The following is a 25196-nucleotide window of genomic DNA, read 5'->3' as shown; positions in this document are numbered from 1 at the left end:
CATGAACATGAGATCCAAATAGAGTGACATCAGTGCTGAACACACTGTTTGATTGACAGATGATGTCTAGGAGGTGCAGTGCAGAAAGAAACGACAGTGATGAGCATTCAGAAGCAAAGACAGAGTGAAGAAAAAAAGTTGAACTTGCAAAATCCTGCTTGACAGAAACTTAATGTTACTTTACACTGTTGCTACATGAACCTAGAGGAAACTATTCTGAAAATGGAAGAAAGTGATATTCAATGTAGGTGTATATATCTGTCATCCATGCGTTTTTAAGGAGAGTGAGAGAGAGAGAGAGAGAGACTTTGCCTCTGGGCCACTCCCAATTATCTCACACATGATTGGCTCAAACCAGATCACATGGTTCTTTCTAATGCCCATATATGGAGCTTAGAGGGTGGAGTAAAGAAAAAAAAAACTGTGTGAGAAAGGATGGCTAGAGCCAAGTGTGCAGTGGTGGGTCCACTCTGCAGGCAACTGTGGAGGAGAGAGACAGATGACAGAGTGATAGATACAGTAGTTGTCATGATGAGGATGTTGGGAGACAGATTCTGACGTATTCTGGTTTAGTCCACATGTGTCTTTAGCTTCTGCACTTTGTAACTCTGTGATGGAAGTTTTTCTTGGAAGAGGCAAATGGGAATCATCAATGGACTTGGCAATTAGTAAAATCATTCCAGTTAAGGTTTGGGTGTGTAGTCAAGGTGACTAGAGCTGGCAGCTGAAGGAGTTGGTTACCCCTGTTAGTCCTGGCAGTTGAGAAAAGTTAACCAGAATGTCGGAGCGATGCAACCTGAAGACCCTGACAGCAGCTCTGTGTTGCTTCTACCACAAGAACTCTGTCATCCATGCAAAGGTGAGAGAGAAATGGCATGTACAGGTATTGACAGCCCAAGTTATGTGTTGTTTTTTGTCATTTTAAGCTTAAGTTTTCAAGTGCACGTGTCCAAGTTGGGTTTTTTTTGTGCATGCTTACATCCTGCAGCCTTCATCCTGGATGCTGTCATGCCTGTATTTCTGCCTTCATACCTTATTTCAGTGTATGTGTTTTCATGTGGTTGTTTTAGTTTAAGAAGTAGTGGAAAAGTGGTTTGGAGTATTAATGACATCACATTTTGGAGATTTGCTTTCATGCTATCAGGGTTCCTCTAATCTGTTGTTGGTAAAAGGAGACTACAGGAAACTGAGCAGTCCACAATGAGACATTGGGAAAAGGCATTATTAAAAAGACATGAGCCATATTTCCCTGTAAGAAAACAATCTAGAAAGTGCTTGGTAACACTTCCAGCCAGGGCAAAATCTAATCACACTGAATAGTCCTCCTTTTTCCCCCTTACTCTCTCTGTGTGAGTTGAACACTGGGCTTTTATTACTCGGACCAGACGCTCTCATAAATGACCGACTGTGTGACTGTCTGACTCTGTGTGTGAGTGTGAGATATATAGCTGGCTTCATCCATAACTAGTGCTGTCAAACAGACAAGGCAGTGTGTGAAGGCAAGGGTGAGACACAGATAGTTGTACATGGAAAGGTACCAGGACGAGGGCGATCGTCCTCATGAGGATGATAAATGACTAACTTATGATAGTTTGTCTTTTTTTTTATGACGTCAGTGAAATGTATGATGGCCATTAACTTGATTGGATGGAGCGAGCAGCGGTGCAGCAGGCTGAGGTGACGTAGTTTGTCCCTCTTTAGATCAGCCAGGAGATGGTCAGTATTGGGACTCCATGTACATCTGCTGTTAAAAGTACAGACTGAGCCTGGATAAAGGAAAACACATGTTAATGCAAGGTGTAAATGTGTGTCACATGTGACGGCTGATCAGATCTCATCCAGAGTCAGCAAGATGAAATACAATCAGCAAAGGGTTTAGAGTTTATTTAAGAGCTGTTTTGATAATTGATTCATCGTTTTTAGTCATTATATAAGAAAAAAAAAGCCAAATTTCTCTGCTTCCAGCCTCTCAAGTGGTGTCTTTAGTCTTCACTGATGGTAAATTGAATATCTTTGGATTTTTGACTGTTTGCTGGAACAAAACAAGGCATTTGAGGACGTCACCTTGGGCTTTGGGAAACAGCTGTCAACATTTTTTTTTTTACAATTTTCTGACATTGTATACACCAAAGGACAAATAGATGAATCAAGATAATAATTGAAAGTTTAATCAATGATAAAGCTAATCGTTAGTTGCTGCCCTAGTTTGTTTGGATCCTCATTAGCTTCCACCGTAATGGTTGCTAATCACCCTGACATCCACACACTAAATCATTTCTGAATAAATCGAATCATATTATGTGTCACTTGATGTTGACCATGATCATGATCTTAGTTTAGTGAGTTAGAATACTTTTGCTAATCAGCACTAAACACAAATGACTACTTTGGCTGATGGGAATGTCAGTGTTTTTGCAGGTGACATGAACGTCTGCACTGATATGCCACGTCAATCCATCCAATAGTTGTCAAGACATTTCACAAAAACACAAAAACGCACCACACGACTGGATTTTGACGATATTAATATAATTTTTTTTTTTTTTTTTACATAAACCTATAACATACACAAACATTTTTGACAAGGGCCTCTTCAATAGAGATATTAACTTAGTGGACAAACTATGTAACAGCAACACTGTCTCTAAATGATCTCAAACATTTCTGTTCTGCAATGTCTTGTTACTTATTCGCTGATATATTGTATACATGCAATAAGAGAATGTTGGCTGATATATGTAGTGTATATGTAGTGTACTGTACAACAATATGACCCGTCTTGTTGTTGTGTCATCCTCATCTCTTGCTCCACAGTTGCTCTCGTCAACTTTCTCATCCTAACACTGCTTCCCTCTCTCCGTCCTTTCTCTCTGGCTTTATGTCTTACGTTCACTCTTTCTTCTCTCTCTCTTTCTCTGCATCTCTCTATCTGTGTCTTCCCCATGTCTTCACTTTTGTTTCCAAAGAGCCCGGGGTTTTATTCCATTCTCTTTTCCCTCTTTATTCTCTCCACCATCTGCTTTTCTGGGAGGTCGCCATTTAACCAAAGAGAGGGCAAACTCTCTTGTTTCTGTGTCTGTACGTATCAAAACTTGCTTTTCAGTCGAGACCGACCCCTCTGACCCATTTTGCATCCTAAACCATACAGAGGGGAGTAGATTCAGCAGATTATCTTATATGTTTTATGTCATTATCCAAAGCTTAGCAGCGCGGTAATTGTATACATACAGATTACATGTGTTCCCAGTGGAAAAGAGCCTTTTGCACAAATATAAATAAACAGTACGGTAACAAGGGGAAAAAGCAGTTTGTCATTGTGAATCTCTTTTTAGAGTATGACCTTGTTTTCTCTCTCTGCACAATAGACTTTGCTAAGTGTTTTAGCTTTTCACTAAAAGCTCCAACCGTTACTAAAGAGCCCAGAGGTTCAGGATGGCTTTTTGGAGCAAATCTTTTCTGCTATTTATCAGATATTTTCTCTCTTAAACCTAAATCTCTAATATATCTTTAACCTAAAGCTATAGCATTCCCAGTTCCCAGCTCAGTTTTTGCATGTGGTACATCTCATTACAAAAATCATGGCTCTTGTTGTGCTGCTATAACAGCCTCCACTCTCCTGGTTTCAGGCTTTCCATAAGAGTTTGGAAACTGGCTGCAGGGATTTGCTCCCAGTCAGCCACGAGAGCATTAGCGTACGTTCAGACTGAAATCAGCCTTGTGTTATAACAACGCAAGGGGCTGTATTGGTAACGTTGCCTCAGGAACTGACGAGACATGATACAATCCAGAAAGTCTAGTTTGAGTAACAAATCTGTGAACTTGAAGGCTCCTCAGATGCCAAAACACACTCATGAGACAGGATTTGACAACTCTGGAAAGTTATTTACAGCAACAGTTATTGTATCTTTCATCACAACAATTGCAAACTAGGAAAAGTTTGATTCGGAAAAACTTGAACAAGTGGCGCCTGCATACTTTTGGCCATCTAATGAACAAACCACTCCGCAAACTAGATGATAACGTGACTCTACAGCTCCAAGTAGATTAAAAATAAAGGATCATTATGGAACTGAGAGGCCAAGTTCCCACCTCTAGTTTATTCAGAAGATGATTTTGGTGAAGAGGTTTGGGGAAATTTCCTAATTTCCAAAACAGCTTTCATGTCACTGGAGATGTATATTTGTCCAGTCAGATCTTGGATGCATCTCCCCTGAAGCACGCTAGTGTAGGGGTGACTTGCTTTGCTCAGGGAGTCATATTTGTTGGAAAGAGTGTGTGTGTGTGTTTCTCAATAATTCCCTGGTAAAGATACACTCATACACTCAATCAGGACAGGACACCAGTCATGGTGATCAATATGCATACATCTGGTAGCGAATAAATACTAAATAAAACATTAAATGCTAGATTTATTATAGAGACAGACACTACTACTATACAGCAGTGTCTCAGAGATGGCAGTGAAGATGAATCCCTCTGTCACATGTTGGCCAGTCAGATGCCTCCTGGCCCAAACACAGGAAGGAGCATCTATTTAGTTGTGTATAAACAGGAAAGGTGGAGACCTTGTGATGATGGAGCCAAGATGTAGAGATCCAAAGAATCAAAAGATCCGCAGCTACTAGCTTTCATCAGTCTACACAGCTTTGAGACTATCAAGACTCAAACTGGGTGTCCTGTGTCTAATTATCATCTGACGAAGCTGAAATGAAGTAACACAGTTTCATAGAATTTCCTCAGTGTTGCAAAAAAAAAGACCAAAACAACACATGCTCACTTGGTGTGGAGGTAATTAAGTTTTTGCTGAATAATTAGTCATGCAGTTTTTCTTTTCCTCTCTCCTGGATGTGTTTTCTAACATACATGCACCACTGGCTTCAACTGAAGAGAGCGGTTTGCATTCATTTTGCAACTTTTCATAATTTCACCTCGAGGTCTCTTGACGGTCGGAGGGATGCAGAGACGGTAGAGACAGTAAGAGACTCAGAAAGCCAGGGAGCGGGAGAGAGACAGCAAAACAGAGAACCAGATGAAGAGAAGAGGAAATACCAGAAACACAGCAGACCAAACAGTTGTTATTTTAATGATAATGATGACTATGAGGATGATGATGATGGCCCTTGTGAAAAGCATTTGGTGGTTATCTCCTATGTAAATATTGGGGGGGGGGGGGATCGATTTCTTTAAGTCATTTCAGTTGGTAAATATTTTTGTGACCTTTTATGACACAAAAGCATAGATTTATAGGCAAATTTTTCGTGTCAGTTGACAAAATAAATAATCTCAAGGTCCACTTACTTGCTTTTTCTTGGGCTTTTGGCCATATCACATGGCAGTCATCATCAGATTGAATTTTCCCACCACTGACTTCTCATCCATGCAGAATGAGACGATTAGTTGATCTTGAAAGTTCATTCTCGACGTAGGAAACAACAGCTCAAGGTCGTTCTGGCACTTTCAACAATGTCATTGGTCATTAATTGTAACTATGGCTCGTTATACATACATTTCAACAAGTATCATCAAGTGCCACACGTGATGAAATCTTCACATATGTAATTTTGAATTTCAAATACGATTTAAAGACACTTAATTGGACTGAAAATGAGACTGAATGGTTGTGAAACTGAAGTAAAAATAAGAAAACAAAACTGGGAAATTTTCACCAACATTCATACCTTATTTCCAACCTAAAAGTGATGTAACATGCATTAATACATCACCCCTGGTAAGACATGCCCGTAAATGGTTTTTAAAATCCCTGCAGTGACATCACAGATTGGGAGGAGCCAGAAGTGCAACTAAAACTTTAAGAGCATGTACAGTACATGATGTGACACCAAGTTTTATTTTGGATTGACTCTTAAAAAAAATTGCAATTCAAGCAGGAAAAGATTTTTTTTCACTCTGTGGGATTCTTGTAGTTTTATTTTTATTTTTAACCATTTGTTGGTATAATGACTCATACTCACATATTTCTTGGTTTTCCATTAACATGATTTAAATCGAGCCTCTTCCTCTAACCAGCGTTACAGCATGTTCCTGCGTTATACTTCAGCCAGTTTACAGGCTGTTTGTTATTTTCCATCCCGCACATTCTCATATTAAAGTGCTGATGTTGGACGTAAACTGTAGGTCGGAAGCGTCATCAAAGAATCTCAGGTTCAGTGCTTCCCCTCAGCTCTCACATCATAATACACGGGACAAGGAGGATTTGGGCAAGACAAGGATTACTCTGTTCACTAGTGTGTGTGTGTGTGTGTGTGTACACGTGTGTGTGGGATGATGTGGAATCAGAGTTGTAATGCTAAAAGGTTATTTGTCTTCCACCTAACTGAACTCAAAGGGACAAGCAGCTTACAGAGTTTTCCGCTGCTCCTGATTGGTGACCGTTAGCTAAGACTGGATTGTCACAGCAACAAATAGACCCGGTTTTGAACTCGTGCATCATCTCTACTGTATTCACACAAACCTTTCAAGAGTTAATATTCTTGTGTAAAATCCAGGAAATCCAAAGAAAATCCAATCACAGTTGAAATCCTTTTGAACAATGCCCTTTGTGTTTTTTTTTTTTTTGTTGTTGTTGGTCTAAAAACTGCTGCACTTTAATGCTGAGTAAGATTTTTTTTTTTTTTTACGGCACGTCAGCTTTCTTAGATAGTGGAGCCCAGTGACCTGTCCAAGTTGAACCCATTTTATTCATCTTCAGCTGAACATCAATATTAATATGCTTTTGCCTGTGGACCAATGTGTGCGTTGTTATCAATCTTAGAGCCACACAGAAAATCTTACAGCTCAGAAACCACACAGTGAAAATAAAAATGCTACATTCCTTGGTCAGGTGGATTGATGCACCAGAGTTATCAGCTCTTTTGCATCCATGTAGGGCTGCAACTAATGATTATTTTTATTATCGATTGTTTGGTCTATAAAACAGTGAAAAATGTGGATTACTGTCTCTTGAAGCCCAAGACGACGTTAGTCCACAATTCAAATATATTGAGTTTACTGTCATAGAAACCAGAAAATATTCACATTTGAGAAGCTGGAACCAGGGAATTTGTACATTTTATTCTTAAAGAATGACTCCAAATGATTAATCGATTATCAAAATAGTTGATGATTAATCTACTGTAACAGTTGGCAACTAATTGATTTAATTAAGCTCTACATTCACGCTCCCTGTGTAGGACGGTGCAATAAATGGCTACTTACACTCACAAAAGAATTTAAGATAAAAAAAAGAGTTATCTCATCAAAGACAGCTGTTGTTGACGTCATTTATGTGTGATTCAAAGTCCTTTTTTAAAACTCCTCTTAAAAGTTAAAAACAACGTTAGCAGGCTGATACTACTGCGTCAAAGAAGGACTCAAATCTTGAACACAATGGAAAAATACCACACCGTAAAAGAAAAACAACAGCAATGTCTCATATTATTGCTGTCAAGTAACGTTTTTATCTTTATAAAACTATACAATTAAGTTAAAAAATGCATTTTTGTTTAGCTAAACATAAGATTTTTTATCAAGTAACTGCAAAGTTGTATGAACATATCCCACACTGACTGTAAAATCTACAAAAAGTAACTACAACTATCAGATGAATGTAAGAAAGTAAAAAGTACAATATTTTCCTTTTAAAGCACTCTCTAGTAGAATTACAGTGCAAAGTCAAAATGGAAATACTCTATAAGAGTACCTAAAAATCTACTCAAATTCAGTACAGTACCACCTCTAGTACTCCAGCTAACACTAACCTTCACATCTGATCTGCATTCACAGCGAGTCTATGAGTCATCCTCAGTGTGACAGGATCACAGGACGATGACAGTCAAAGAGAAACCGTCTTCATCTCGTCACAGTGATTTTTAGATAAACTGGTTCCGCAGTTCATGTGCATCGTGGCTAAATGTCACCGGAGATATTTCACCTTTTAAATAAAGTCATTCATCTATGAAGGCTTAGTCTGGAAGCCATAAACTTGTGTAATCTGTAAGCATGAAAACAAGATGAATAGAAGGAGAGGAAAGGAAATAAGGAGGCGGGAAAGACGAAGCTGCTTTAAACCAGGTCACTACAGTCCACTTTACTCTTACTGCTGTGTTGTGGTCCACACACACACACACACACACACACACACACACAGGCTGGTACAGTATAAATGCAGCTGCTCTCTGACGATGACATCATATTGCAGGGTCTTATTAAAGGCCAGCTTGTAAAAACACTCCCATCAACCATCAACCATCCACCATCTCCTCTTATTTCTCCTTCTCTCTTCCTTCCATCTCTCCCCCTTCACTCCACTTTCCCTCTCATCTGTTTCTCTCTCTCTGTGCTCTTCCACTCCTCTGTTTCTCATTCTTAACGTACATGTTCATCTATCTCCTCCCTCTGTTTAAATCTCTATTCATCCCTCCTTCCATACATCCTTGTCTTCTCTACAGCCCCCCTCTCCTCCCCTCTCCTCTGTTCATCCGCCCTGTTGGCAGTGTGACTGCAAATGTTATTACTGCTCACAGATGTGACTATAATCGATGTTTTGAAAAAGATAAAGAAATTAATAGATACAATTTCACGTCCATATTTCACCGGAGCTGCAACACAAGCCAAATACGATAAGATTAATACCAACCAGCAGCTCTTATGTTTTCAGTTTATCCAGTTCGGCACGTGTCAGTTTAGATTTGTTGTGTAACGCTGGTGCAACAGGAAAAGCAGCGCGACGGTGGGTGTTGCGTACTGATTTTAACTGGGGTGTAAAGAGGATCAGACAAATAATGAAAAGCAAAACAAAAAGTGAAACAAAATGTTAACAGAATAAAGGAGATTTAAAGTTGAACGTCTGAACAATATGGGAGCTGTCATGCTAGCTGCTAGCTAGCCTGTCAAAATCCAGGTTTGCAAGATGTATTCAGACCAAACAGGGCGGACAAATTGGTTGATTGACCGGTGATAATCACTAAGAAAACATGTCAAATCCAAAATATGACAAAAATAATCTATTCATTGACAGAATCTTAAGATAACATTGTGTCTTTTGTGTCTAAAACCCTGGTAATTCAACTTGTGTCTATTAATTACAGAACAGTAACTCACAAAGAGTGTGTAGTTCCTGTTCTACATACAGTATATCTTTTTTTTTTAATTGAATTAAATTTTGCTTATTGGTTTCCCCAATATTGTTAATGGTTGTATAAAATTATATCCAATAGGGGGGAGCGTTGAATGTTTATGGCACCCAGAGGGAGGCATGAATCACTGGTTGTAGATTATGTTCTAATCTTCATGATTCAAGTGTGTTGAGTCAAGAAATATACAACTATCAGCATGTAGCAAACACGCAAAGGCACAGCATGTTTTGTTTTTTGCTGATTTTCACCAGCAGTATTCACATTTGATTGGATTAGTTTAATATGTTTGAACGGTTTAATTAATTTTCACCCAGGTTTTATGTCCCCATGCTTTAGAAATGTCTCTCAGTTCTTGCTACACTTTCAATCACATTTGCGCTTGTTATAGTGTTTTGTTTTTTTTGTTTTTTTTTAATAATAATAATAATAATGACAGAATGAAATGAGATCTGGTATGGTTAAACTGTATGGCTTTTGATTATATTGTACATAGAGTCTGATTCCATATAGCGAAATCAATGCAGCCGCAGGACTGAATGACAGCTCAATTCCACTTCCCCTAGTACTTTCCACTGCAGTAGCAACACACACACACGCACACACCGAAACACACACAGTCATATGACACAAGTCACACTACGCTGGTTCGTGTCTCTGCTTCAAACTAGAAACAAACAAAATTGGTGCGCAAGCATTATGACGCCAAGGCCCGTTGTGTTCAGTGCTGTTGTGTTGTTTTTCTGTGAAGAAGCTGTAATAGGATACGTTGATTTCCTGTCATGTATGGAGACGTGGAGACTGAGGGCAGAGGGGTCTATTCTAATGACTTTAGAGAAAGAGATGGGAACAGAAGAAAAAGAGAGGTAGAGAAGCCACAGAGGGAGGGAGAGAGAGAGAGAGAGAGAGAGAGAGGTATAGAGATGAAAGGATGCGCAAGGTTTCAGTTTCATGGAGATGCTTATAGATATATTTCCAATTTCATGCACATGGCTCAATAATTCCCTTTTAGAGTGTGTTTGTGTGTGTGTGTGTGTGTGTGTGTGTGTGAGAGAGAGAGAGAGCTCATATCAGGACTCTTGTAGCTCACTGCAAACCGACCATCTGCCACCATCTCACTTTCATCCAAACAGGTTTGGATCAAAGTCTTCTTCAGAGAGCTCCTCCATGTTGATCCTCCCAGTCTTCAAGGGTTTCGTTATTCAGTGTCTTCAGGCAGTTTTTTTTAAAGGTCTCTTTAAACCAAGAAGCTGATTTTTAGCAACTTGAAGACACTGGGAGCAGCATGTGATCCTGCCCCCAGTGTCTTCAAGTTGCTGCATCATAGCAAGTATCACATCATTGTAAAAACATGCACCCAGTGACTGCAGCAGGACCTTCCTCCAGTTGTTGTTGAACTGTTAGGAGCACAGCGCTGGGCTGTTGAATGCATTTATTATTATTGCTGCTGTGCAAACATATAATATCACATATAAATCAGTATTTCTTGTTCATCACAGTGTAATCAGGCAATTTGGTTGGATGAGAGACATCAGTATTAGCATGAGCAGCATCTTTCCATATTAACATGTAGTTAACTTAATTCTAACACTCAAAGGAACGACAAAAACGGCCTTTGTTAAGCTGCATTAATCACTTTTTGACAGAGCGAGTTTTTCATGTTTTTTTTTCATTATTATGTCAGCAAACAAAACTTAACATCCCACAGAAACAGAACTTAGGTATCAATTTTCAGTCCTTTTTCGTTGCCATCTTTTGAATTCTTCTTTACTCTTGGTTTAGTTTGCCAATTAATCTGCAAACTCACCTCTAGATGCCACTAAATCCTACACTCTGCACCTTTAAAACTATTAACAATAGTTTCACTATGCATGCGATGTCATTACACGTGCATGACCATGTTTTTGTGTCTAAGCCAGAACGGTTTGTGCGGCATGACAGTTGATGCGGTAAGCACACAAAAGGACACTGACTGTTTTTTCTTGGCAGAGAACCAATATAAGTACAGATCAAAACAAACCCCAAAGGAGCTTCGGTTTGGAGGTATTGTGCTTGTTCACAAGTATTGACTGCACAGTTTCCTGCAGCACGGGAATAGGGTAGAAATACTCTTTACAGTCAAAGGTACCATGAACGATCAGGAAATCCAAACAGTATTGATGGTGTGTGTCTCAGCAGTGGGAATATTTCTACACAGACAAGGACGACTGTCTGTTAGAGGTCAGTGATAAAGAAAACAAAATATGGCTGGATTGTAGAGGATACATTCTTCAGTATGGCTGCATTGTCTTCAAGAGGATATTTAAAGAACATAAAAACAGAAGTATGATATCTGTTACTGATATCTGTGTATTAATTCAGCCCATTAGCTGTGTGTGTGTGAGGGTGTGTGTGTGTGTGTGTGTGTGTGTTTATGTACGTCAGGTGAGGGTGTGTATGGAGGCAGGTCCGGGCAGTTCGTTGGGTCATGATGATGACATCACGCTAGGAGGCACTGGGTGGAGAGCCAAAGGAGGGAGGGTTAAAGAGAGGAAAATCACTGAGGAGACAGGCAGGGAGAGAGAGAGAGAGACAGAGAGAGAGAGAGAGGCAGTGAGTGTGTTGCTTGAGAGAAAGTTTGAGAGAAGACTTGTGTGTGTTTTGAAAAGGGTTGAATTATAGAGACAAAAACCAACGTGTGTGTGTGTGTGTGTGAGTTTCAATGTGTTGGCTATGAAGTGTGTGTCTCAGGAAGAGAGAAAGAGGGAGCTATGCAGAGACCCAGCAGCTGTCATGTAAGTGTGTGTGTGTGTGTGTGTGGGGTATGTGGTGTGTGTGTGTGTGTGTGTATCATGGTGCAGGTGGTTGTGCTGACTCGGCAGCCTGTCATGTTATTACCAGATCTTTCTGTCCTTCACTGTTCGATCTTCTAAACTTTCACTGATCAATCATTTTGTCATCTGTCAAGTGTCTGAATAAGAATAACTTGAATCTGTCTGTTTTCACATCTCCACTGTCTTGTTATTCTATATTTTATGTTTCCAGTGACCTTCGATCAACATTGTTTTATAATAGGGTGGGAAGGTGAAGGGTGTGTGTGTGTGTGTTCTGGTACATCACATTACTGCTTTTAAATCTTGACTTAAGAACCATCTTTTTAGCCAAGCTGCTTTCTCTTCTGTATATTAAGTGTCCTTGTGTCATGTGAAAGGCACGTAAAATCAAATTTATTATTGTACAGATCATAAAGCCCTCTGAAGCAAATTTGTGGTTATAGGCTATATAAATAAAATTGACTTGATTTGACTTCATCTTCTTAAAAAGGCCTCATGTTTTTTAAGAAGACATGTGTTTCTTGGATCTTACAAAAACACTTTGTGAGTCAAAACGGCTACAATTTAAATCCAATCTGAGAAGTCGTCCTTGGAAACTGAAGGCACTTTCAAAAAAAAAAAACTTGTCAATCACCGTCTTAACTTGTGAGGCAGCTGGATGCACAAGATCATGCGAGAATCCTCATGGGACACTGATTGAGTTATAGTAGTAGTAGTGGTGGTGATAAAAAACATTGCATTTACATTATTGATATTGCTAAAATCTCATAAAAAAAGACGTATTTAAAAATATGTCACCTGAGCATTGTTGCATGATGACTGAGCTCCACATTAAGTGCTGTTGTTGCAGCTACAACCTGTGGGTTCGCAAGGTAAATCTTAGGGGTCGCAAAATGATTAACAGGATAGAAAAGCAGAAAAAAGGGGCATATTTCTACTACACTACATTTTTTTGTCCACGTTATCCCCACAATTTACCTATTCAGACCTATAAAAACTATTCAAATAAAACAAGGACATAAATAATCTGGTCGGTGACAGATGCAACTGCTGAGGAGTCATTTTACATAATCACATCAACTGCCCTTATTTCCTCTGTCTGTACTTCATCTCTTTTACCTTTAACTCTTTTTCTATTCACATGCTTCTTTTTACTTCTCTGATCTCAAAGGAACAATATTTTTTATCGCCGTGTCTGTGCTTTTGAGCTTTGGATTCATTATTGTTTATTTTAGCGAGAAACCTGATAGTAAAGCTTTACCGCTCTGATGTTCGCAACAGCTAAAATTCACTTGTCTACATAGGAAACATATATAACATTAGCTGCCATCAACGCTACGGATGGATGACTGAAAACACTGAGGTCTGTTTCTGCGTGTTTTCCCACAGACACAGTCACAGTAGTGAGTTCTCCTTCTATGTTTTTTTTTTTATTGCAGTTCTCCAGAGATCAGTTCATCCTGGACTGTCCTTCAGAGAAGCTCCGCAGAGAGCTGGAGGAAGAACTGAAGATGAACTGCGAGGAGCCCAGAAGCCACGCATGGTACCACGGAGCGATACCCAGACAGGTAAAACACATGTATGCGCACACATAAATCTGAGTCATGAGTCCCCTCCCTTTTTAAAAGCCTGGTTAAAAACTTGTTGAACCAGATCACCTATTATTAAACTGCCACACTGCACACACAGCGCTCATAGGAAGATTATAGCTTAAATAGTGGCCTCAGCAGCAGAGCTCGGGTTGTAACATTGGGTAAGTGTATAAAAAGACTCTTTCTTTATGGTGTGTGTGTGTATGTATATGTGTGTATATGTGTGTGTGTGTGTGTGTGTGTGTGTAAGAGAGAGAGAGAGATTGTTAGCTCGCTCTGAAAGCTCGCTCTGAGATGTAATCGTTTTTAATAAGCTGCTTCCTTTGGTTAAACTAAACTACCATTATATACTATACAAACACTTGCTTAATTAAAGTCTGTAATTGTGCGTGTGCATGTGTGTGTGCGTGTGTGCATGTGTGTGTGACTGAGAGAGAGAGAGAGAGAGCTACAGTAAATGGAAATAAAAATAAGATTTTCAGCCTTTTTGTTACTTGTTAAACCAAAACTTAGTTCTAATTTCTGAATGAAACATTGAAGCTCATGATTTTTTTTGCCTCCTGATGTCCCGTTGCCCTGCTTTTAATTGTGTATTGATTCAGTGGAGTGTAATCTAATATTGATCATCTGTTCCTATTTAATAAGAGCTAGAAGTTAATGAAGACGAGAAGAGTTTTGCATCTAGACTTTTAAAAGCTTTTATGTTTGCATGTACTGTAGGTCTTTCATTATCAACTAATCAGCCCATAATTTTCTCAGTTAATTGATAAATAGCTTTGTCTATACAACGTTAAAAAGTGTTCATATTGCTTGTTTCATCTAACCAACAGCCGAAAACTAATATGAAGTTTAAAATCATATATGGCAAGAAAGTTTGGAAATTACAAATCTTAATATTCATCTTAAATCAAGGTCCTCTTACTATGTTTTTCTAGAGCTTTCAGCTGCATCTTCTAGAGACAGCTCAGTTGTCACTTTAAGTGTGAAACGTGAGGTCATGTGGTGTGGTTAAAATGTCTGGAAAAATCTAGTAAGTGGATGTTGAGTTAAGATTTCTTCAATCTGCACTACAGATGAGTTGAAGAATTAGTCAAAGAGCTGGTTTTCCATGTAAAAGTCAAAGTATAAATCAAAGTAAATCCACTAGAAGATTTTCTCGCTGGACAAACGAGAGGTTGAGGTTTTAAATATCTTCATATCTTACGTAAACATTGCAGACCAGCAGGCACTGAGCTCATAAAGAAGGTAACAGTACAACAGCGTACCATTGTTAGATTTAATTAAATGTTAGTACTGTAAACAAGCACCGTGTGCCTGCGTATGTGTGTGCGTTCCCACATGTAACCCTCTGTATTGTTCCAGGTTGCAGAAAACTTGGTGCAGCGGGATGGAGATTTCCTGATCCGTGATTCGCTGTCCAGTCCAGGAAGTTATGTTCTTACTTCCCAATGGAGAAATGCTGCTCAGCACTTTAAAATCAACAAGAAGGTAAGACTATATATGTAATAATAGAAAACTAACACTTGAATGTTCTTAAAGTCATACCACTACCTCGCAAAAATATTATTTTATATGACTTTTAGTTAATAATGAAAAGGCTCATTGAAATAAAAAGATCTTTTTTTCAAGAGTGTCCTCGCCAGTCGTGCTGTTGTAAAATAATGAATAAAATTACAGCAACAATCCTATAAAAGTTCAAATCCTATAAACAACCTACTGTGGCGCCTAAGAGACAACCGAAAACACTGGAAGAACGGCGCCATGACACGCCTCATTTGTTAATATTTGTTAATACTTTAAGTGACTTTCGACCACTAGAGGTCACAAACATTTGAGGGCATCCTGTCAATGTCAAACTTAAGTCCACTATTTGTTGGTCTTCAGTCATTGTTTGGTCCATCAACTCCTGCTGAGAGCAGCTGTCCTCAGTTTTATATGAAACAGCCTCAATCAATGTAAAACAAGAAACTGAAAGCTGCTGACTGTTGATTTTCAGTGTCAATATGTTTAAAAAAGTGCTTCATGGAGTTATAATCTGAATTTGTCAAGGTCACAATAGCAGATGTGTTCTTTATTTACACTTAAAAAAAAGTGTATTATTGCAGCTGCACCTACAGTAACATATAAACTAATAAATGACTCAATTCGTCCCGTCTCTCCTTTAGGTGGTGATGTTGAACGAAGCCTACTCCAGAGTCGAGTACCGACTGGAAAGAGAAGGTTTTGACAGCGTCCCTGCGCTTATAAGATACTACGTCGGCAACAGAAAACCCGTCTCCCAGGTGGGTTCAGTCAAGATTTTATAGGTAACCCGTTCCAACGGGGAGAAAATCTGCAGATGTGTTTTATTATAGCTGGTTTCTCAGTGGTCAGTAATACATAAATAGTTTTGTTTTTGTTTTTCATGGCTTAATTTGCTAACAGCATTTGTAAATGTTTGTTTTTTCTCTGATTCAAACACATCCTATTAACATAACTTTGTGTTTGTGTTTAAAATAATTATTACTCAGTCATTAAAATTAGTCTCTGGAAGGAATTTGATTGGACAGAATTATTGTACACCTTTCCTGCTGATTTGTGCCCCAACTCAGAGAGTGTACAGTTCTTGAATTTTCTACTTACTGTACTTTTACCATCCCAATAATTTGTTTTATCTCTTTTTTCTATTTGTTTATTCATATTTCAGGTGGTAGGAGCCATTATCTTCCAGCCAATTAACCGCGGGCTGCCGCTCCGCTGCTTGGAAGAGAAGTACGGACTGTCTGGTAATCACAGAGACACGGGGCTGATGGAGCAGGAGAAGCGGAGTCAGAAGCGTCTAAGCCTCAACATCACCAACGGACACACGCACGACAGCACACACACTGTGCACGAGGGCACGCACTGCCAAGACAACGGCATGAGTCGAGGCAACCAGCTCAGGTTTGTACAGAACAAACGTGCTGATTACCAACAAACCGCTAATATTTGTCAGTAATCAGCTGAGTAATACGTGTTTGTTGTTTGTAGACGATCACATATTGATAGATTTGACAAAAACCGTGTAAAAGACCGTCGTACGTTTAATCTTCGAGCACCACGAGCCCATTACTGAAAGTGGGTGGTGGGCTACACACTACATACAATGTTGTCTGCTATATTTAAAAAATGGAGACCCACTTTCACCCACTCCTCTCTTTGTTTCCCTCACACACTCTCTGAAAGACTTAAATCAAGCCCTTAAATCCCTCCATGCTTTTAAGCTTTTAACTTACAGCCTCGAGGTGTTTACATCCATCACCCAGGCAACGGGCTGTATATATGACATGTTCCATATGTAGCGTAAATCCTCTATAAATAAAGACACAGTGTATGACTTTGGTATATGATAAGGACCAGAAGTGTGTAATTTTACGCTGCTTAGGAGTGCATGGAGCATAATGTATGGAGTCCATATCTGTCTGAGTTAAGAGACAGAGCGGGAGCACGGAAAAGATAAATATATGGTCTGGAGTATAACAGGAAAAAGACAAGAGACGGGCGAAAGAGAGAGAAAAGGCTTTGGAACAACAAAAAAAGAGCGGATAAAGGAAAACTGACTTTGTTTTTCTTTCTTTCTATAGTAGCTTGTGCATTTTATTCTAAATTGACAAAAACACAAAACTAACATATGACCATATACAGCTGGTATGGTGAACGTGGCAAACAGTTGCCTATTTACACATCCAGTAGATACAGAGCAACACTAGTATTCATTTGGAGTTGAGTCTCTGATCAGCTGGTCAAATATTCACAAATATCTGGCTCTTCAGCTGCTACATTTTCCACCTTGTTCACTAACTAGTTGCCAACTTGTGTGCTGAGCAGGTAGTGCACAGTGGCTTTTTAGAGCTTTTTCTTTAAAAACACAAAAAAAACCAAAAAAACCAAACTGCTGCGGCTGTAAATGATGCTGATTAGAGCGTTGAGACAGATCCTGGGAAACTAAAATAATGAGCTGAAAGACGCTATAAAGTTCTGTAGTCGGATGATGATCATTTTCTTTCATATTGAGGTTGTCGTGTCATCCACTATTAATATTATAGCTGATTCAAAATGTGATAGTTTATTCCTTCTCTGCATGTGTTTATACATATGTGTGTTTATTTATGTGAGTTTTTGACATCCGTCACACACAGGTTGAAGGATCGCTGCGGCAGCCAACCAGCAAGTCTCAATCACGCCCAGGAGAGGCGACGCCCACTCAAAGCGCACCAATCGGAAAGCTTCCTACCGCTTGGTAAGTAAGATTGTTAAGACTATGAGATGCTTCAGATGAAGCACTTGAGGGATTGTCTTGCAGTGTTTGAAACCCTGATTCTGACATCAGAATCAGGTGAGCTGCATCCAACTATTTTTGTAGGTGAGCTGTGTGCAAGGTGTGAAGGCTAGCAGGGTTTTTTCATTCCTCACACAACTATTTCCATCACTTTGTATGATCAAGGTGCTCTTGGTGAGTGCAGCAGCAAGAGCACCTTAACCAGAGACTGTCCAAAGTCTGCACTGTTTGCCTTCTAGTTTGTTTGAAGCGTACTGAAGCCTTTACTTGCTATTATTTTATTATGCTGCTGCGGTGGTGACAGCCAGCTGCAGCCTGAGGCATTATGTTTTTGAGTTGTCCATCTGTACCATTCTTGTGAACGCAATATCTCAGGAACACCTGGAGGGAGTTTCTTCAAATTTGGCACAAACGTCAACTTGGACTCAAGGATGAATTGATTAGAATTTGGTGGTCAAAGGTCAAAGTGACCTCACAAAACACATTTTTTGGCCATAACTCAAGAATTCATACACTAATTAGGACAAAGTTTCACACGAATGTCTAATAGGAGAAAATGATGAAGTGATGACATCTTATAAATGCTTTTCTGGACAATATTCAACACTATAACTCTGGAACAGAAGGGGAGATTGTGACCATATTTCACATTTGGTCTTATACTGAATGACACCACTCTTGGGCGCCCACCTTGAAACTGTGGTGATCGTTTTATTAAATTCCTTCAAAGTTTTAATTACAAATATTATGAGTCTGGACAGACATAGATGTAAACTGCAACTTGACTGGCTGGCGGAGGCGATATTTCTAGTTTTATTTATTTATTTATTATTATTCTTTATATGTTTTTTTTAATGAATGATTCTAACTTATATGATCCGAAAAACCGAAAGTTTTCTCCATTTTATACTCAAAATCTTTTCTTCTCTTCTTATCTCCTTTTTTGTATCCCTTCATTTATTCTTTTTTTTCCTTTATTCTATATTCTCTATTTCTGTAATAATCTTAGCTCTCCTCTCTGTCTCTTCTCCACCCTCCAGGGTCCAAATCGCAGCCCCAGCAGCCTCCTGACCCTCTCCTTCAGAGCTCTAACCCCAAGTCTCCGGTGTTTCGGACGGGCAGTGAGCCTGTACTGAGCCCCTCTTTCCCACGGAGATGTGTAGAGCCTTTGGCAGGTCAGTGCACGTTGTAGAAAATAAAATCCATTTTTACATGCATCTGATTAAGAACACAGCTGCACTTAGTCATGTACAGCAGGTGTAAGCCCTCTTTTTATTTACTCCTACCATTGTTTGCATGTGAAAAGGAAATTAAATTAAACCCAGCGCTCATGTGCTGTCACCTGCTGTGATTCAAATTTGTTATCAGAAAGTAAATAAAAGACAGATTGCGGCTTCTACTGTTCACTGTCACAGAAAGAGATAAGAAATGTCTTAAACACAGCAAAGCTTTTAATATCAACTGATGAATTATAATGTTATGTGACGATGTTATGTATTGTTTGTGCGTTTCCAGGTCAGGCCATCCGGGGTTCTGACAGCCAGCTGTGTCCTAAACCGCCACCCAAACCCAGTAAGGTGCCTATGGGTCGACTGCCTCGCTCCCCCGGTCTTCAGCCCCTGCTTCCCCCCTCCAGCTCCTCCAACCATCCCACAGACCCCTCCTCCACCTCCTCCAGCCTCGCCGCACCTCCTCTGGACTCCACGTCTATGGAAACACTCGGTAGTACGTGGAGGAGTGGAGGTAATTACTCTAATGCTGTTTTTTATTTGTCATGAAATGTTTCCACCTATAATTTATCAGGAAATATTGATTCTGGCAGGTGCACACAGCCACTTTCATCATCATCAAATCAACAAATTATTATTGGTCTTAATATATTAACTACTATAAAATTATGAAAATTATCTGCTCCTACAGACAGGCTTTTTATATTGTGTGCCAGCAGATTAGTTTTGGCAGTAATGCTGCATTAATGCAACATCGGCAGAAATGTGTTTAATGTTACGTGTAGAGATACAAACTTTGTTTAGCTCCCTTTCAATTAAATGAATTCATCAACAAAACCATCAACAGCATTGCACAGACTCACAGTTCAAATTTAAATATTCAACAGCATTAAAAATAAGCAGCACAACAGTCACACAGTTTGCAGTTCACTCAGTAATCTGAGGAAAGCAAAGGAGTTCAGGGTCCATATTACAGTGTGGAAAAACTATTTCTGAAATGTTTTTTCTTAGTGGACAGTGATTTATAGACCCTCCAAGAGGAGAATTACAATGTGCCAACATGTCTCAATCAATCTGCAGTTGATATTAATTCCAAAGAAACATTATAAATTGATTTGGCTGAAGAATATTTTACCATGTGTCCTTTAGCCTTGAAGTTATTAAATCAGCTCAACTGAAGTGTCTCTTAATAAATAAATAATCTTAATAAATAACATCTGTGCTCATATCCTAATTAAATGACTTTATTATTATAATTATTATTTTTTATATTAGTGTGAATTTGTGACATCTGTTCAGGGACTAATATTTATTACTGTACGCTCTCCCTCTTAAATAAACCAATAAATAAAAAGTAAAGTAAATGCATCTTTATATACTGTGATTTTGAAGTAAATGGATGTGATTGTTATTTCACAGCCACCACAGTTCCTCCGGTCCCTCCAGTGAAGCCTCTGAAGTTCCAGCATCAGCTCCTCCCCGCAGACTCACACAGTTCTGTAGTTTCACCTGCTGAACTGGCTTATTATCCTGATTCAGAAGCAATAACAGGACGGACTGAACACCTGCAGCTGAGCCCCGCGGACCTGAGGTCCCGCAGCCCGCTGGAGTGGGAGGCACCGAATTCACCGAACTCCATCACAGACGGCGGCCTCGAACTCCAGCCGGCGCTCTGCAGCTACGTGGAGAGACTGAGGAGAGAAGGGGAGGGAGGGAGAGAGGAGGAGGTGGAGGTGGGAGGGCGGAGAGGGCTGGATAGAAGCTCCTACCATCACGCCATCGCAGCCTTAGAAAACACCAGCGAGGAAGAGGAGGAGGACGCAGGGAGGGAGGAGGAGGAGCAGCAGCAGCAGCAGCAGCAGCGGGGCAAGAGGAGCAGTTTCCAGCGGCCGGTGGTGGAGACGGAGTCGGTGTTCCAGCCGGCGGAGTTCGGCTCTCGGCTTCTGCCGCCGGAGAACAAACCGCTGGAGATGGTGGTGCTGAAGAGGGCGAAGGAGCTGCTGCTCAGCCACAACCACCACAGTATCGCCAGACACCTGCTGATGGCCGACTGCCAGGTACACACCAGAGTCAGACAAAACAAAACTTTTGGCAAATATATATTTTATATTATAGTGAATATATTCATTAATAATGCAGTTGTACGTGTTAGTTTCTCACTTTGCAACAAACCATCAAATCTGCAGCTGTAAATGTTAATTTAAGTGGTCAACTGGTTCACTGGAGAGTCTTCCTGATCAACTAAAGTGGGGGTTGTTATTGATCAATCATTAATAAAACCATTAACTCAGCCATATAAAATCTTAAGATAGGGTCCCTTATTAGAAAAGGGTGCTGCTAATTTCTATTTTACACAATCATGCACAGGTGTTGAGGAAATTCGAGAGACACCAGTCACACAGACACACACACACACACTTGTCTAATTTGGAAGTAAACATGTTTACTGCTGCTGTTATACACACATCCTCTGTGTGTCTGTGTCACAAAATTAGATTTCTGTTCAGAAGCTGATGTTACTGCTGCCGTGAAATGATCCTCATGATGCAGGACAATCAATCGGAAAGAAAACAACCCTGAACCAAACAAACCATCAACACATACACTCTGCTAGAATAAGAGAGGAAAATAGAAACACTAAACGTAATTGACCGCTGCTTTAACGTCCACTTGTAAAACTGTTTTCCTCCAGGTTGCGAGGATACTCGGAGTGTCTCCAGAGCTAAAAGGTCAGATGGGCGTCGCCTCCGGTCTGGAGCTGGTGACCTTGCCACATGGTCGACAGCTGAGGCTGGACCTGATGGAAAGGTACATATAAACATATACACATGCATACAAAAGCACAAATGTTAGAACACAGATACAGGATGAGAGGATGAAACTGAACTTCTTACTTTTTAGTTATGTGTGCTTGTGAAACATGAGGTCATCAGTGATTTCCAGGAAGTTTAAGCCCTCTAAAGATTTACACACATGAAGATCTCAGTACATACTTAAAGGAATAGTTTGACATTTTGTGAAATTCACTTATTAGCTTTGTTGCCAAGAGAAGATTGATATACCTCTGCCACTCTCTCTCTCTGTATGCTATATATGAAGCTAACACCAGTAGCTGATTATCTTAGCTTAGCATAAAGAAAAGAAAGCAGAGGAAAACAGCTAGCCTGCTTCTGTCCAGATGTAAAAAAAATCAGTTCACCAGCACCATCAAATAGATACAGCACATAATCATAAAACTACAAACTGTTACGTTTGATACAGGCGACTTATATCATGTTAATTAATGAGCCTTAGAGGTGCTGGTAGGCAGATTTTTTTGGACGGAACAAGGCTACTTGTTTCCCCCTGTTTCCAGTCTTTATGCTAAGCTAAGCTAACTGTCTCCTGGCTGTATCTTCATATTTACCTTACAGACATGACAGTGGTATCAGTCTTTTCATTTAACCCTCATAACTCTCAGCAAGAAACTGAACAAGCGTGTTTCCCAAAATGTCAACCTGTTCCTTTAAATTTAATCCAGTGGCTCCCAACATGGGGTTCAGGAACCCCCGAATGGCCCCAAAATGAATTTTTAGCGGCCACAAGACAGCTAAAAGGATAAGGAAGTAAAAAATATATCTCTGTTTCACAAAATTGGGTTTATTTTTGCAGACTTTTCTGTAATTTTGGCTTTTTTATGTGAAATACTGGATACTTTCAGCACACCAGATCTTTAAAAATCTTTCATATGAAACAATCCAAGAAGGAAAAAGTCAGTTTGGTTAAACCAGAGGTTTTCAAACTGTGAGGCACGCCTCTCTAGGGGGGCGTGGGAGTGGTGGTGGAGGGAGAGAGACGTGCTGGCGTTCTAAAAAACAAGTTGTTTGGCTGCTCGTCAGGTCAGCAGATGGAGCTGCAACAGTAGCTGTGACACATAGCACATGGAGGCAATTAAGGAACTTAAAAACCTTAAGTGCCAAACTCCTTCTCAGGGTCATAACTCTGTCAAATCTGAACATAGACATGATTCAGTGTGACTTACAATTTCAGAGGATATTATCATCAATGTCAATCATAATAAATGTCCCTAAATCTGTTTAGAAATAAAAAAAAGACACTCCTTATAACACTAGAACTTGCTTGAATCATCACATTTTTAAGTTTTCTTCATTATCAAAGTAATCCAGTGATAGATGTCTGTATATACATGGATATATTGTAAACAGGAAGTAATTTGGCATAATTTTAAAGCCAAAAATGGGCTAAAAAACAGGGCTCAAATTGTAGGATGGAGGGGGGGAACACAGCTCATGTCCACATTGAGGCCAGAACCTGTGATGAGAGTAGAAATTAATTTATTTTAAGGAGTCACAAGCCAATACTGGTTTAACTGAAGCCTGCACCAAACTGCAAACTGAGGTGACGTCAGTAGTGATTCATACCTGCTGGTTGATTGTACTGTCCTGTCTGGTAAACACAGAAGCCGTCCTGTACTGAAAATAAATTCCCCCTGCAGACAGAGACTTCAACCAGACAGCTACTGAAAGATCAGATTAGAAACTGAGTGAAGCCAAAAGCAAAACAGACACGAGCGCTACGGTGCCATCAGGTGGTGTTGATAATCCGCCTCTCCCTCCGTCTCCTAGGCACCACACCATGGCGATAGGCGTCGCCGTGGATATTCTGGGGTGCACGGGCAGCGTGGAGGAGCGGGCGTCCACGTTAAACCGCATCATCCTCGTCGCGTTGGAGCTGAAGGACACGGTGGGCGACCTGTTCGCTTTCACGGCCCTGATGAAAGCTCTGGACCTGCCGCAGGTAACACACACACACACACACACAAACCAACAAAACACACAAGCAGAGGTAACAAAACACAAACATGATGTTGAATACACAGAGTAGACAAAAGTAAACAAATGACCTTGTATTCACTCAGAGAAGATTACCTCCAGAGTAATTAGTGATAGAAACACAAAATGTGTTATATGAACTTTAAATCATATAACATAACATGATCAATGATTGATTTACAACCTTTAATAGCCCACCAGACATATTTCAGCACTACTGTGTCTTCATCAGAGTTAAAATGGATGAAGACATGAGGCAAATTCATACAGTAACAGTCAAAATTTTGGACACATTTTCTTATTGAAGTGAATGGGAAGGTGTGTCCAAATTGACTGGTACTGTATATAGTCAACATAGAATAGGTGTGCATTTGTCATCAATTGTGAACATGATTAACTTCTCATTCACTCATAAATCTGTTTGGTTGAAAGCTTTAAACCTAACAGCAGATATTAAAAAAACTCGCCCACTACTCCAACAATTTCTGGACCCATATTTGACCTCTTCAGGCCTTTTGATGAAAAGTAATAGAAAAGTTAAAAACATCTGAGACTCAGCTGATTGTTCGTTCTTCACTGTTCAGATCAGCCGTTTGGAGGAAACGTGGACAGCTCTGCGAAGGAACTACACACAGACCGCCATCAGCTACGAGAAAACCCTCAAACCTTTCTACAAGAATCTCTATGAGGGCACAGGTACGCAAACACACACACACACACACACTGATCTGTCTGTTTACTGCTGCTGTTATACACACATCCTCTGTGTGTCTGGGTCACAGAATTAGATTTCTGCTGCTGTAAAAATGATCCTCATGACACAGACACATTACAGTCATATCTTAATGCCTTATTTTACAATACAACTGGTATTAACATGTGATCTGTATCTGGATACATTATTTGGATAACAGCATCCAATCCAAAGGCCTTTCCGTTTACACCAGGTATTAATAAGCCTTCTTGTTATCTGGAAGCAATAACTGGACATTACGTCATTCTTTCTTAAATTCATTAGATTTCCTGCTCTTTCTTCAGAATGTGATCACAGCAAATGTGGTTTATCTGATCGCAATATCTTCTGCAAGCATTTACACTTTGTATTAACATGTGGATCTTCTTATCCAGATAAGATATTCAGATACAGATCTAATGTAAATGAGGTATAAATCAGATCACATGTTCAAGTTACATCACTGCAACATCTTGACCCCAAGAGGAGCAGCTGATTGTTGTGAAAAAGAGCAGATCTTCATTTTTCTGAAGTCAAACGTGAGATTTATGTGAATTTGTGTGTATTTT

General features: G+C 39.7%; 1 protein-coding gene across 2 annotated transcripts in view; it reads left to right on the top strand.

Annotated features, from left to right (window-relative positions):
• The window catches only part of bcar3 (BCAR3 adaptor protein, NSP family member), an 81966-nt gene that overhangs the window by 54245 nt on the left and 2525 nt on the right, over positions 1-25196 (top strand). For both annotated transcript variants that reach the window (XM_044361673.1, XM_044361674.1), the window contains 11 exons: positions 13384-13512; positions 14899-15024; positions 15702-15818; positions 16223-16458; positions 17694-17794; positions 18874-19008; positions 19349-19576; positions 20482-21119; positions 21755-21870; positions 23688-23859; positions 24479-24590. In XM_044361673.1, coding sequence (XP_044217608.1) covers positions 13384-13512; positions 14899-15024; positions 15702-15818; positions 16223-16458; positions 17694-17794; positions 18874-19008; positions 19349-19576; positions 20482-21119; positions 21755-21870; positions 23688-23859; positions 24479-24590 — 2110 coding nt within the window. The remainder of the gene's footprint in view (positions 1-13383; positions 13513-14898; positions 15025-15701; positions 15819-16222; positions 16459-17693; positions 17795-18873; positions 19009-19348; positions 19577-20481; positions 21120-21754; positions 21871-23687; positions 23860-24478; positions 24591-25196) is intronic.

The sequence above is a fragment of the Thunnus albacares genome, chromosome 9, assembly GCF_914725855.1.
Source record: "Thunnus albacares chromosome 9, fThuAlb1.1, whole genome shotgun sequence".
NCBI classification, from domain to species: domain Eukaryota; kingdom Metazoa; phylum Chordata; class Actinopteri; order Scombriformes; family Scombridae; genus Thunnus; species Thunnus albacares.
This window is presented reverse-complemented; position numbering and strand designations above follow the sequence as displayed.